General features: G+C 46.1%; 1 protein-coding gene across 2 annotated transcripts in view; it reads left to right on the forward strand.

The window, feature by feature from the left end:
• The window catches only part of LOC111146978 (FERM, ARH/RhoGEF and pleckstrin domain protein 1), a 274,223-nt gene that overhangs the window by 191,982 nt on the left and 68,732 nt on the right, over positions 1-13,509 (forward strand). For both annotated transcript variants that reach the window (XM_022502783.1, XM_022502784.1), the window contains exons 4-6: positions 2,222-2,264; positions 4,707-4,785; positions 11,826-11,923. In XM_022502783.1, the coding sequence (XP_022358491.1) occupies positions 2,222-2,264; positions 4,707-4,785; positions 11,826-11,923 (220 nt within the window). The remainder of the gene's footprint in view (positions 1-2,221; positions 2,265-4,706; positions 4,786-11,825; positions 11,924-13,509) is intronic.

Here is a 13,509-nt window from a genome sequence, read left to right on the forward strand (position 1 = left end):
TAAGTTTGTCTCGTCGCTGGATTCCCAGAACCTGGCATGGGGACGTGGTAATTTTTTGTTAAATGGATAAAAAAGTTAAGAACAGGGTTTTAATTTCCAACTCTGGGTACTGATTGTCTCAGTCTCCGTTTCTTATCCTATGGAAATACATTTGGCACCTTATCCATCCGTTAGGAATCTTAAAAAATACATCTCGCAAACAATGATTGCGGTTTTAAATGTTTATGTTCTCACGTTTGAAGGTTGGTGTTTATAATTATCACAGTGGAGATAAACCTATGTCAAGTAATGCCAGTATTTTTTTTTTCAAGTTTATTTATGTAACTAATCTCTACATATAATCTGGGGTTTGATCTCACAATCCTGAGATCAAGAATCACATCTCCTCCGGCTGAGCCAGCCAAACCCCCCTAATGTCATTGTTTTGTTGTTGTTAATGTTGTTTGTCCCCCTTACAGGAGAGTGGTAGGGGATGGGAAATACTGAAATGAGAATTTCATTAAGAAATATTACTGCTTGGGGGCACCTGGGTGGCTCAGTTGATTAAGCAACTGCCTTTGGCTCGGGTCATGATCCCAAGGTCCTGGGATCAAGCCCGACTTCGGGCTCCCTGCTCAGTAGGGAGCCTCCTTCTCCCTCTGCTTCACTGCCTGCTTGTGCTCTTCCACTCTCTGTCAAATAAATAAATTTTAAAAAAAAGAGCTTTATAAAAAAATAATACTACTGCTTGGAGAAGGTGAATGGGGAAAGAGTAACCTGAATAAGTAGAGATTTAACATTTTTAGTGTTTCCATTGAGAATTCTTAGTGCTCACTTAAGGTGATTTGGATAATGGAGAAAGGCAAAAGACAGGATATCACCCATCTGCCAACCTCCCAAACACATTTTCCCACATACTTAAATATTCCACAAGAACATCATTTTTAATGCCTGCATGGTAACATGTCCTATTAGAGATTACTTATTTATTTGGTGTTATTGTAAAAATTTTTCACCATCAGAAATGCTAATCACAGCATTTTTATTTCACCTAAATCTTTGTGTGCATCAATGTACAATTTCCCAAAGTTCCATGACTGGATGAAGAGTATGTGTAGGAGTGGGGTTTTTTAAGGCTTCAGATAATTATTACCTAGTTAGTCTCCAGAAATATACCAATTCATCTCTCCACAAATAGCATTAAGACACTGCAGTTTCCCTGCCAAGCTGGGGTATTACGGTACGAATACACAGATACCTACAGTCCTATCCTGGTGCAAATTTAGTGGGTGGAATTGGTATTTGATTTTTCCGCCTTGCATTTGTAGTGTGGATTGCTCCTGAATTTGAACAATTTCCCTGTTAGCCATTGTTAATTTTTTTTTCTTCTGTCACTTACCTGTTAATTCTTTGCATCGTTCGAGAGTGTTGTGTTTTTCATATTTACTTGTAAGAACCTCTTTACGTTAAGCACAGTAACTGTGTCTTCAGTAGAACCCTTTCCACATGACCACCAGTTCAGAAGGAGTTCAGAGAAAAGCAGCGTGTGAAATCAGATAATATGGTTAAATGATGCTTTATCCTTAAGGGCAATTGGCTGCTCTCTCTTAATTTTGCCTCCTGTCCTGCCTGTGTGTGAAAAGAGTCTGGACTTTGAAGCTGGACAGGCTTGGTTTCAGTCCTTACTCTGCCTGTCTGGACAAATAATGGGTTCCTACAAGTCTCCATTCCTCTTCTAGGCAACCTGAATCCTTCTGGCCTTGTTTTGAGAGGTCAGAAGCTTCTGGATAGTGCCTGGTGCAGATAGATATATTCCCTTCCTATTCCTTCCCTTCCTGTATGCCTCAAAGATGTGTCTGTAAATGCGTACAACACGTGGGTATTTGTTTCATTAAGGAGCATGTGTTTTCACTCCCCCTGTAGCCAGATGTGCAGTGGGGCCTCGGGGTTCGCTGAAGAACTAGCCGTGGGAGAAGAGTGCAAAAGAGAGGCAAAAAAGTGTTAGTTCAGTCTTGGCATCTGGGAGAGGTTTTTAACTTCGAAGCTCAGGGATGATATCAGCAAATTTGGATCTATACTATGCAAGTGGTAGGTGATGGGAGATACACCATCCTGCAGAAAACAGGAACAGACGGCCTCAAATACTAAAAAATATGGTGATTTTAAACAGCTCCAAGTCAAGTCTCAAAATACTTGTGCTCTTCCATTGAGAATTTGTCTCAATCTGTTTTTTCTTTTGTAGGTGTGGCTGGATCTCTTAAAACCTATTGTCAAGCAGATTAGAAGTAAGTATCTCCCCTGTGTTTAACAGTGATGTTAAGTGTGAAGCCAGACTGTTTCCTTTTCTAGACACCGTTGGCCCTGGTGGCACAGATTCTTGGGTGGTGGTGGTGGGTTTTTTTTAACCCCTTGATTTCCTGTCCTTATCCACTAAACCAACTGCAATTAAAATGTCACTTCTGCAATTTTAATATTTAACAATTTGGTCATCAAAACCTTGCTTGGAAAATCCAATCTCGATTCATAGCTAACGCATATTGTTCATCCCAGGCTAATTGAGCTTGCCTTGGTCAAGGCCCATGTTTGTTACTGTCACTTTTTTGAAGGGGAAGGTGGAGCCCCATATTCCAAAGACTGGGGTTGGGTTTTCTGTCCTGCTTCTCCAAAGCCTGGGAAATCAGAATGCGAGTGTTGTGTGGAAAAAACGAGGTGCCCAAAAGTGTCTGGGTGGTGGGATGAGCAGGAGGGTTCTGAATGGCAAGCAGAACTGAAGGGAGTCTGGCTTGCATTTACATCGTGTGCTGGAGAAGATTAGGAGGAGTAAGGAAAGAAGGCATGCTTTCTCTCTCCCTTCTTGTTGAGACTCAGACCAGGACAGCCCCTCCACTCTCTGCCCCCCACTCTTGGTTTTGAGGTCAAGTTCAGAGTCTAAATGCTCCCTCCCTGCTTCCCCAGCCTGGGCAGAAGTCCCAGGATGGAAACAGAATCGTATTCCATTAGTGGAACAGGAAGCACCAGGACACCTCGCTGCGATCATTTCAATATCTGACTAAGAAACCCCACTGGGCCACTTCTAACAATTTTTGTGGGTGTAATAACCAGGTGCACAGCGTCTGTAGGGCCCTTATGCGTTTGAAATTGATGTTGATCTTCTGTCATTTAAATTAAGCAATTATTGATGCTGAAAATGAAACCTCCATTGTTTGTTTAATGTTTATGGGTTTATGGGGTGGCTAGCCGGAACCTGAGCATGGAGGGTGGGAGGTTGCGGCGGGGGGAGCACGTTGCTGAGAAGGCGGTAGCAAAGCATCCAGAATGATGACTTGTGTGCCTGCAGTAACTCCTGGGAAATGCTCAGTGTGGAACGGCGTCTTTTAGCATGTTGCCAAATGCAGACTGGAGATACCCTCTGTTGCCCTTGGGTCCACCCTGAGCGGGGCTTCTCCTCCGATCCCCGTGGGCCGTGACTAGTTGTGTGTGAGACAGAGCTGTCCTTCTGCATTGAGGGACAGCATCTTCCTCGCTTCAGGCTGTAGAAGGATCTGGTAGCCTCGCGGAATTCGCCGCAGACAGGAGACAGGCTGGCCTTCCTGTCTTCCCCATTTGGCCACGTTACTTTATGATCCAGCCTCGACAGGCGAGGGTTTTTGTTCCTTGTTAGCGTGGTCGGGGACAAGGGACCCCGTGTCCCTGGGCTTCAGTATTTCTGTGCCTCGTTTTTCTCCTAATTTTGTGTCTCTTGTCCACATCTTCATCTTCCGTCGCTTTTGGGTTTTTTTTCCTCAACTTAAATGGGTGATCACAGATGATGATACAACATTATTTTTTGTGACAGTGAAAGGTAGAGCAAAGAGACATTTTCTGCTTTTGCACAACTGCTGTTAAAATTTGGATTTCATTATATTTCCTTTTATTTCATAGACCGTAAACTCGTGGCTATCATTCCAAAGGGCAGAACCTATAAGACTGCTCTGATCTATAAGCTCATATAAGCTTATATATATCTGATAGATATGAAATTTGATACATATATCAGAACAAGCTCTGACTCAGGTTATAAATTATTATAATTAACTTGATGTTTTGTTTTAATTCTGAAGGGTTAGCCATCTCCTTGATCCTCTCCCTGTCCACCCATCCCAGGTCCGCTTCCCGATTTTGCCTGAACTCATCTGCACGACGGTTTAGAGAGGCTTTGGCTGACGGCTGGGGGCTGGGCCGCGCCTTGTTTGTCCTCTCTCCAGAGCTCAGGGGAGCACCTGGCCCGTAGGTGCTCATACATATTTGATGAGCACATCAGCAGCTCTACCCGGTGGAGAGCTTAAAATCCTAAATCCTATAACCGACTGACATTTTCATTTTTCCCTCAAGTTACCCGAAGCCCTCCATTTGGACTAAAAGAGCCAATTAGATAAATTTTTGAAGGCAAATGCCTGTTTTTACAATCTGAGTACAGTTTAAGTCTTCAGAGGAAAAGGTTAATACCTGAACCAAACAGTCTGGTCAAAGCGTTATTTTAGAACAGGCAGCTGTGTCTCTGCGACATGGGAGTGGGAATTAGTACCTCAGCTACTGCTTCAGTGACCCGGATGTGAGCAGATGTGCTCTTGGCAGCTTGGAATGAGACTCGTTATTTGGTGTCTGATATACCCTCTGAAGTCCTTTTCCTTAATTGCACTTGAAACAAATCAATAAATGCTTTCCTGCTTTTTCTCCCCTCCTTTTAGGGCCAAAGCATGTTGTTGTCAAGTTTGTGGTGAAATTCTTTCCACCTGACCACACACAACTCCAAGAAGAACTCACAAGGTTAGTGGTTTGGAAACTGGGTATTTATTGCCACGGGGTGCTGAGGAGAAGAGAAGGTCCGTGTTCTCCGCCGTCTGATGACACGTGTCCACAGCACTTCCCTGACCGGCATCTGCACTGTCCTTCAACGTGTAACCCTTTGCTCCCAGCTCTGCCTACAAACAGGGCAAGAGAGAAAGCACCACGTTTTCCTCAAAACCTGGTTTCTTGAAAGCTAAGCCGTGAAGGGAACCAGGCTTGTGACCTCTCCCGGTCCTAGTTTTCTTCTTCTATGTGTCACATCACAAGACAGTTTGGGGAAGTCAGACTCTGGGAAACCAAGATGTTAGCTCAGTGTCTTTCAGTTGCTGCCGTGGGTGGGTGGGCATGAGCCAACGCTCGGTTTCTTTGAAAGTTGGCCAAGTGGGAGAAGCGTGAGCACAGAGTCAGGCCTGCCCTTGATCCCTGTGTGACTGGCCAGCTTTCGTGCTCCCTTTGTCCCTCTGCTCATTGCCCTGTTCAGTGCGACTCTGCTGGCACCTGGCCAGGGTTGTCTTGAGGAGAAGCAGGATTATGCACGAGGTGGCTGGAGCCCGTAGGGAGGACATGCATGATCACGTCATCGCCACCATTGTTTAACTTGCAGAAGAGACAGGGTATATGCTAGGGGAGAGCAAAGCCTGGTGGGAACGCCTGAAGACAAAGTGTCACCCTTTCAAGAGTGCCCGGATGAGTGACCTACTAGTCTGACCAGGCAGATTCTTCCCACACATGGCTTTCAAGCTGTTGCTGATTAGGCTAAGCCTGTCCCTTCCTTGTCCTCCTCTTGGTATGGAGCACAATGTCTTGGGTTGTTGACCATCATTTAGCAAAGGAATGAAGGCATTCTGTCAACAGTGCTTAGGGAGTGGACGCTGTATGCGTTGTCCTAGGCTCTGGGAATATGGTGGTGAAAAGGCAAGCCTGATTCTCATAGGAGCAGACAAAATGATTAAACGAACGAGAACAAATATCAGATAATGGTAAGATCTCTGTAGGTAACTGAGGAAGGATGATCGGATGGACAGTTACGACCAGGCGACAGCTTCAGATGGGTCAGTCTGAGGAAGTGGTACGTGTCTGAGCACGTGATAAGAATCCTTCAGTCCTTCTTGGAGGAAGAGCCTTCCAGGTAGAAGGACCGGTTGGCGGTGGTCAAGGCATCAACAAGTTCCGGATGTTCAAATACAGTGGACCCTTGAACAGGAGTTTGAGCTGCACGCATTCACTTAACGTGCAGATGGCACACACGTGCACGCGCGTGTGTGTGAGAGTGTGATAAATACAGCACGGGACTACATGCACTTTCTCTTCACAAATGGATTTTCTTCACATTTCTTGTCTGTAGCTTACTTTTTTTTTTTTTAAATAAGAATACAATGTGTGATACATATAACTTACAAAATATGTGTTAGTCAGCTGTGTTTCTGACTGGTAAGCCTTCCAGTGAACAGTAGTTGAGTTTTGGGGAAGTCAAAAGTTAAATGCAGATTTGGGGCTGCACCTGGGGTCGGCACCCCTAATCGCGCTCTTGCTCAAGGGCCAGCTGTACCCTAGAGAAGGCTGGAGTGGCAGGCACAGACAGGGCGACGTGCAGTGAGGCAGGACAGAGGCTGGATGGATGGTAGGGTTGAAAGTCTAGCTGCCGTGCGGGTGTCGCAAGATGGTGACAGCTGGGAATTCCGTGAGGAAGCCATTGCTCTCCGTGCCACAGTGGTGGTCCCAGAGGAGGTGGCAGGAGTGGAAACGGGAAAGTGTGGTTGCATTTGGGCTCTGTGCTGGAGATGGGGTCCATCCATCCTGGTGAGGGGCCGGTGGCAGCAGAGACTGAGGGAGGGGAGGAATGCTTAGACTTTTGACTTATGCTTAGACTTTGACTTAAGAAAGGAGTAGAGGGAAGCAGGGGATCGCGGAGGGGTGGAAAGTCAGGGATTGGGTTCTGCTGGCTTTTGTTTGAGAGGCCCGCCAGACGCCATGCTGCCCTGTCAGATGCAGGAACGTGGACTTCCAGGAACAGGTGAAGGCTGTGGCTCTTCCCATGGCTCTGCATTTTCTGAGTGAGTTGCTACTAAGTTGCTACCTCCACTGATAATCCTCAGATGGATGAAGCCGTTAATTGGCCAGGAATTACGGGAGCCCTCAGCCTTCTGGGAGGTATGCGTGGTTTTCTAGAACAGCCCCCATGGAGGAGAGGCAGCTGGACTGCGACGCGCGGAGGCAGAAGATGGGCCAACGACAGTAGAGGCTTCCGGTGCCTTCATTGCTGGGGCTGCTGGGTCTCTGCATCTGGGCTGGGTTTCCTCTGGTTGGAACATGCATTGCTTGGAGCTCAGAATATCGACCTCAATCTGAAGGCGAGTCCAGCTGTCACAGGGCAGTGTGCCTTTGCCTCCTGTTTGTCACTGCACCTGTGTCCTCCTTGGGAAGTTGGTGGCATGAATCCTTGTTTTTCCCCCTCCCGTTCTACTTTGCTTTGAGTTTTCTGCACCTTTTCAGTGTTTGCGAATCATTGTCTCTAGAGGTTTGTAGTTTCCTCCCATGGTGGTTTTTGCTAGAAAATTCCATGCAGCTTGGGGCCTCTTAGCCAAGTGTGCCTGGTATGTGGCCAACCACTGTGTCCGATCTGATAAATTCCTCAGGTGACACAGGCTCAGCCAAATGGGGCAGCTTTGGGGTTTTCTTGTCTTTGCTTTCCGGCTCCCAGTGTTAACCACATTTAAAACATCTTTTCCATAGACTCCTTTCGGTGCAAGGGTGAAGATAATCGATAGGAAATTTAGGAGCTCTCCCTCGCTTTGGACTTTGTTGAAAGGTGCAGCGGGAAGGGGACCTTCCTGATCCAATATGTCGCCTCCCTCATTCTCAAGTTCCTGTGTAAGCAGAAGTTTAGTGATGGGCCTCTTGAGGTCCCCGGCACTTTTCTGCAGCAGAGAGGGAGTGAGGGAGGGCTTCGGGGAAGCTCTGTGTGGACAGCACTTTAGCCGAGGGACGTGGGGACGAGAGGGCGACAGAGGCAGGTCCGCGGTTTTGCAGACTCTGAGTGACTCTAGCTCTACAGTTAATTCTCGGGGCCTCCGGAATAGGTTTCAGCTTCCCATGTCTGTAGACAGAAGATTAAATTGCACTTTGCTGTTAACCGAGGGGCTGAATTCCTTTCTATTTATTGAACCACACTTTCCGTGGCGCTGTGTCCTGTTGCCACCAGGGCCGTGGCCTCTAGAAGGAGAAAAGCAGGTGTGGGTTTGAAACAGCGAGGGGGAGCGGTCTTTGGGGTAGAGGTTACCAGGTTTCCTTACCACGGAGCTCCAAGACCGTCTCGATGAGCCCACATGCCTCTCGGCACGCTTCGCTAGGGCGTCCTGTCTCCGCTCCGATCCGGTGTCCTCTTGGCTGTGCTCTTCTTAGAGGTGGTGAGATCCGTCCAAACTTGCCGCCCTTCAAGGCCTGCTCAGATGTCTCCTGAGACCGGCGGAGAAGTTGTAAATTACTTTCCGCTGAATAAGGAAAGAACAGTGAAGACCTCCCGAACGAAATAAGTTAAGATAGACGTGTTTAAAGTAGGGCCTCTGGTTGGTGTGAGTTGCCACACTTAATGTCCCCAGAAGTCCTCCTGATGAGTCCCTGCCACCGTCATCCCCTCCTTCAGACGCCTAGGCTGCTGCCGAAGCTCTGTTCTGAGCGCTTTGCGTGTCCATCATTGACTGGTCTCGTTTTATTTTGTGCCTTTTGAGCTAACTCAGCCTTTAGCTCCCATGAATTTGATGGCGGTTCCTTAATTTATAGTACAAAAGGCATTGGTGAATCCCCGAAGTGAGCCCTGACTGACAGCGGTCACGAAGTCAACCGTCAGGGTCCAGGAAGACCGTTCTCATGTTCCAAGGGCCTCAGAACAGGGAGACTGAACACGACTAGAGTAGGGAGTGACAGGTTCTTCCTACAGCCCCCAGAATGCCTGACGTGTGAGCTTCCAGAAGCCAGCGCTGCCTGGGAGCCCGCAGGAGACGTCACCAAAGGTCCCCAACGCCTGTTAGACTCTGACCATTCATCTGTCCCTGAACATTTCTCTGCAGATTCCAGACCTCATGTTTGAACTGGGAGATGGTCAGCTACTCAGAACGGAATGCTCTTAGGCCCTCGACTTGTTTAAAAATTTAACCAGAGAGAGAATTAAAGCCTGCAGGTCTGCGAAGTGTTAGGTTCAAAATAGCATATCCCCTGCCTAATCCAGAAAGCCAGATTGTGCTGCCTCTTGTCTTGTGTGGGGTCTTTTATAGTCTCTGCTTTTCTTCCCTTTAACTTCCCAGAGACCGGGAACATGAGAGCAAGAATAAATGTCGGGGGGGACTGCGTAAAGGTCAACTATTACCCCCTGGCGGATCGGGAGGTGTTTTTCAACTTGGGTTTTGTGGGGGAGCTGGTTCCAAAAATGCCTCTGTAGTTGTTTTTAGATCTTAGAAATGGAATTTCCTAAGCAACTTAAAGGGGATTCATTTTTCTTTTCTCTCTCTCTCTTTCTTTTTTTTAAATTTTACTAAGTAAGCTGTACCCCCAACACGGGACTTGAAGTCATGACCCTAACATCAAGAGTCACATGCTCCCCTGCCTGAGCCAGCCGGGCACCTCTAGTTTTTCATGTATAAGGGAAAAATCGCTAACATTTATTGAATGTGTTTGTTGTAGCCATGAGCTTTCCATGCATTACTTCAATTATTTCTTATGGCAACCTTTATGGTTGATCTTATTAAAAGCCCCCCTTTTTTTTTAAATTAAAAATAACCTGTCATTATTACAAAAATCACAGGTGTACAGTGTAGAAAGTTAGAACATGCAGATAAGCAAGAATAAGAAGGTAAAATACCGTATTCTGGTGGCCCAGAGGTGAGCATTGGGTAATACATTAGTGTGATATCCTTTCTGATTTTTCCATATGTACTTTTCATTTCACCTACTACCATGGTCATGCTAAGATTTCCCCATCTGTCCCGTAAATGTCATTTTTGTCTGCTCATCTGAAAGGAGATTCACTGCAGGACCAGAGTTGCACTTGGTTATGTCCTTTGGACCTCATTTAATCCAGCAGAGTCTCTCCTTTTTTTTTACCCCCTTCATGATACCACCTTGTTGAAGAAACTGGACCCCGGTATATGGTAGAACGCTGCACCTCCTGAATTTGTCAGATTTCATCCTCGTGGTGCCATTTAGCTTTTTCCTCTATCCTCTGCTTTTCCAGAAAACTGAAAGGTCGTTCGATAGGCTTGATGGATACTGGTTGAACATTTGGGGCCAGAATTCATCAGAAGTGATGCTGTGTGTTTCCCGTTTCATTCACAGTGCCAAGATTCATCATTGAATTAGGGTGGGGGTGTTCTGATCTCGCCACTGCGAAGTGAAGTCATGCTATTTTGTCTCCAGGCAAACATTCAATCTCCTGGATGGTTTTAACGTGGATTAACAGCCCTTGCCAGAGTCTGTAATGTCTTAGAGATTGTGGAAGGAGGATTCTTGTGGTAATTAGTCGGCATACTTCCAGAAGGAACTTTGCCTCCTCTACTTGGATTTTCCAAATATCCTGAAATGCCGCTCTTGTTGGAGACGCAGAGTCCATGCTCCATTTTTTGCCTCAGGTTACCAAGAATTGCTTTCGTAGTCTCCTCCAATGGTGATGCATTTAGAAAATTTAGGAGCTCTCCCTCACTTCGGATTTGGTCGCAAGGTGTGGCGGGAAGGGGACCTTCCTGATCCCATACGTTGCCTCCCTCATTCTCAAATTCCTGTGTTTTTCCTGCTTTCTCTTTGAATACTGAAATGGACTCAGGAATTTTTATCAAATCCATGTGTTTTGATTCACTTTAATTATTCTTATTGATACTCAAGTTGCCACAGCATTGGCAGGTGGACACCCCTTCAAGATGTTTCTTTGCCCCCCCTTTATTAAAGATTTATTTAAGAGAAAGGGGAGAAAAAGAGGATCTCAAACAGACTCCCCGCTGAGTGCAGAGCCTAGCCTGGGACTCGATCTCACAACCCTCTGATCATGACCTGAGCTGAAACCAAGAGTCGGACACTCAACCAACTGAGCCACCCAGGGGCCCCTCTTTTGCCTTTTTAATACAACCCATTTATATTTTCAAGCCGCCTTGCCTTCTGGCTTCACTAGATACTCCAGACTCATACCTACCCCATTCCTAGAATCTGTCATTTCTCCATGACCTTCCTCTGTGACCTTCCAGTAACTGCAGACTGCCAGAATCCAACTGCAAGATTTGCTACTGAGGTAGCACCTCTAGGGCAGAACTAGCAAATATCTTCCTAAAAATATGTAGGTGTTCCTGTTGATTGTTTTTTTTTTTTCAAATCAGTTTTTACACTGCACTATTTTTACGTAATATCTTTGATCTATAAATACCTCTTTTCTCTTCCACCAAAAATGTTTCCTTGCTTTATTCTGCAATATAAAAATAACTGTAAAATGAATTTTTATAGATTGGTAACCGAGGCTTTTGGGAGAATCTAAGTGACTATTACACTGCACACACACACACACAAAACACTCATGTTTTTCCAAGTCAGTTGGCAAAGGAGCGCTCTCTATCCTTGATAATGACCTACTGTTATTATCTGATCCTTAAAGTTATTTTTTCATACATTTGATCTGTGGGGAAAAAAACGTAAACTTTTGTTACACCCTGCAAAAATTATTTAGAGAGTGGCGTAAGGTAGTCTTGGGTTTTTAAATGGAGAGGTAGAGCCAAAGAATAAAATGTATTTGTCCTCACGTGAGAAGGTGCTAGCATGTCTCCTGGTCCTTCTAGTGACGGATGAGTGTTGACATTGCCGTCATTAGCCCCGGGTTTCATGCTGGATGACACAGGCTCTCTTTTCCTTGCTCTGTTTACCTCTCTCCAGCTCCTCCCCATGCGCACCTGAGCCTGACTTTGACACCGAACACCCCTCCGGCCCCCCGTGCGTGCCATCAGCCAGAAAGTATGTGTGACGCCAGGCGTGTGTGTTTGTGTCCACAGGTACTTGTTCGCTCTGCAGGTGAAGCAGGACCTGGCTCAGGGCAGGCTGACCTGTAATGACACCAGCGCGGCTCTCCTCATCTCACACATCGTACAGTGTAAGTGGCATCCGTTTCCTCCAGAGGTCCTGTTGGAGCCCACCGCGATCCGATGGATGGGGGGAAGTAATCACAGCCCCCGAACACAGTAACGATGCCTTTGTGTTATTTTGCTGCGAGCCCGAGTTCCAGTGGGTTGAGGACCATACTCCTCAAGCTTTATGGGCGTACCCACCACGCCCAGCATTGGCCTGTGAATTCTGTGTTTGGTATCTGTCTACTCTTTTCTTTCTCTTTTTTTTTTTTTTTTTTTTTTTTTAATTTATTTGACAGAGAGGCAGTGAGAGAGGGAACACAGCAGGGGTAGTGGAAGAGGGAGAAGCAGGCTTCTTGCTGAGCAGGGAGCGCAATGGGAACTCCATCCCAGGACCCCCAGATCATGACCTGAGCCGAAGGCAGTCGCTTAATGACTGAGCTACCTAGGCTCCCCCCTTTCTTTTTTTTTTTTTTTAGATTTAATTTTTTATTTGAGCTAGAACAAGACAGTGGAGGGGGCAGGGAAAAGTGAGAGAGAGAATCTCAAGCAGACTCCATTCTGAGTGTAGAGCTTGATCTCAGGACCCTGAGATTGTGACCTGAGCCGACACCAAGAGTTGCACGCTCAGCTGACTTCCCGCCAGGCACCCCCTTTTTTTTTTTTTTTTAAGGACTAGTACGCAGTTGTTTGATAATCTCATGTGACTTGGAGGAGAAGCCTGGACAGATGGCATCCAAGTAGACTAAACTTGATCTATCCTGTTCTTGGACTTAATAGCCATTATCGAATATGGCCCATTAGCTTTAAGACCTAAAACTGTCAACGATGGCGCATCTTGTATTCCGTTCTCTGGAGTTCAGTAAACCCCAAGACACATGAAGCTGGGCTGAACCCTGGTGATGCTTGAAACTGGGTATTTTTACCTTCTTAATCTAGGCAGAGGATAAATTAGACTGTGCTCACTCTCAGGCTTATTGACAACCCAGCTGGGCGTTTTTTTCCCCTCTTGGCTAAGGCAGAAGTTACTTGAAATGGAATATAGATGTTGTGCTTCGGGAAGAGATATATATATATATATATATATATATATATATATATATATAATGAAGGATGAAGGAAATTGTGCTGTCATCTCATTTTAAAGTTTCCGTAGTTTCCAGAGTAGTCCCGTAAAATCAGCCCATTCGGATATCTGCCCAGGTAACAAGATTCCCAAAGGTTTGGAACAAGTGTCACTCCTAGTGGTTCCTAAACACGCCTAAAAGGAGGTATTTCTAGAGCCCGTGCTTATCTTCTCATTCTTTCTATGTGGCCCTTATTGAAGATCTCCCAGACTCAGGAAGGAATGCTACTGATGTGTCCCCCGCAGCAGGAAGGGCTTGAGAATGATCAGTTCTTCCCCTGGCGTAGCTGGAGCCAGATGAGTTGGCCCTGTTTTGTGCAGAGCAAATATTCTCAGTGAGTGCGATTTATAGGAACATATCGGCCGCATCCTGCCTGGTTACTGGAGGGGCGTTAGCTAGAGTGGGACAAGCTGCTTCACATGACAGAATGACCGGTAGATTTCACTAGCTTTTACTCAGAAACACCAGGGTTCTGGTCATTAGGC

This window comes from Enhydra lutris, unplaced genomic scaffold (genome assembly GCF_002288905.1).
Source record: "Enhydra lutris kenyoni isolate GAN:26980312 unplaced genomic scaffold, ASM228890v2 scaffoldscaffold15, whole genome shotgun sequence".
NCBI classification, from domain to species: Eukaryota; Metazoa; Chordata; class Mammalia; order Carnivora; family Mustelidae; genus Enhydra; species Enhydra lutris.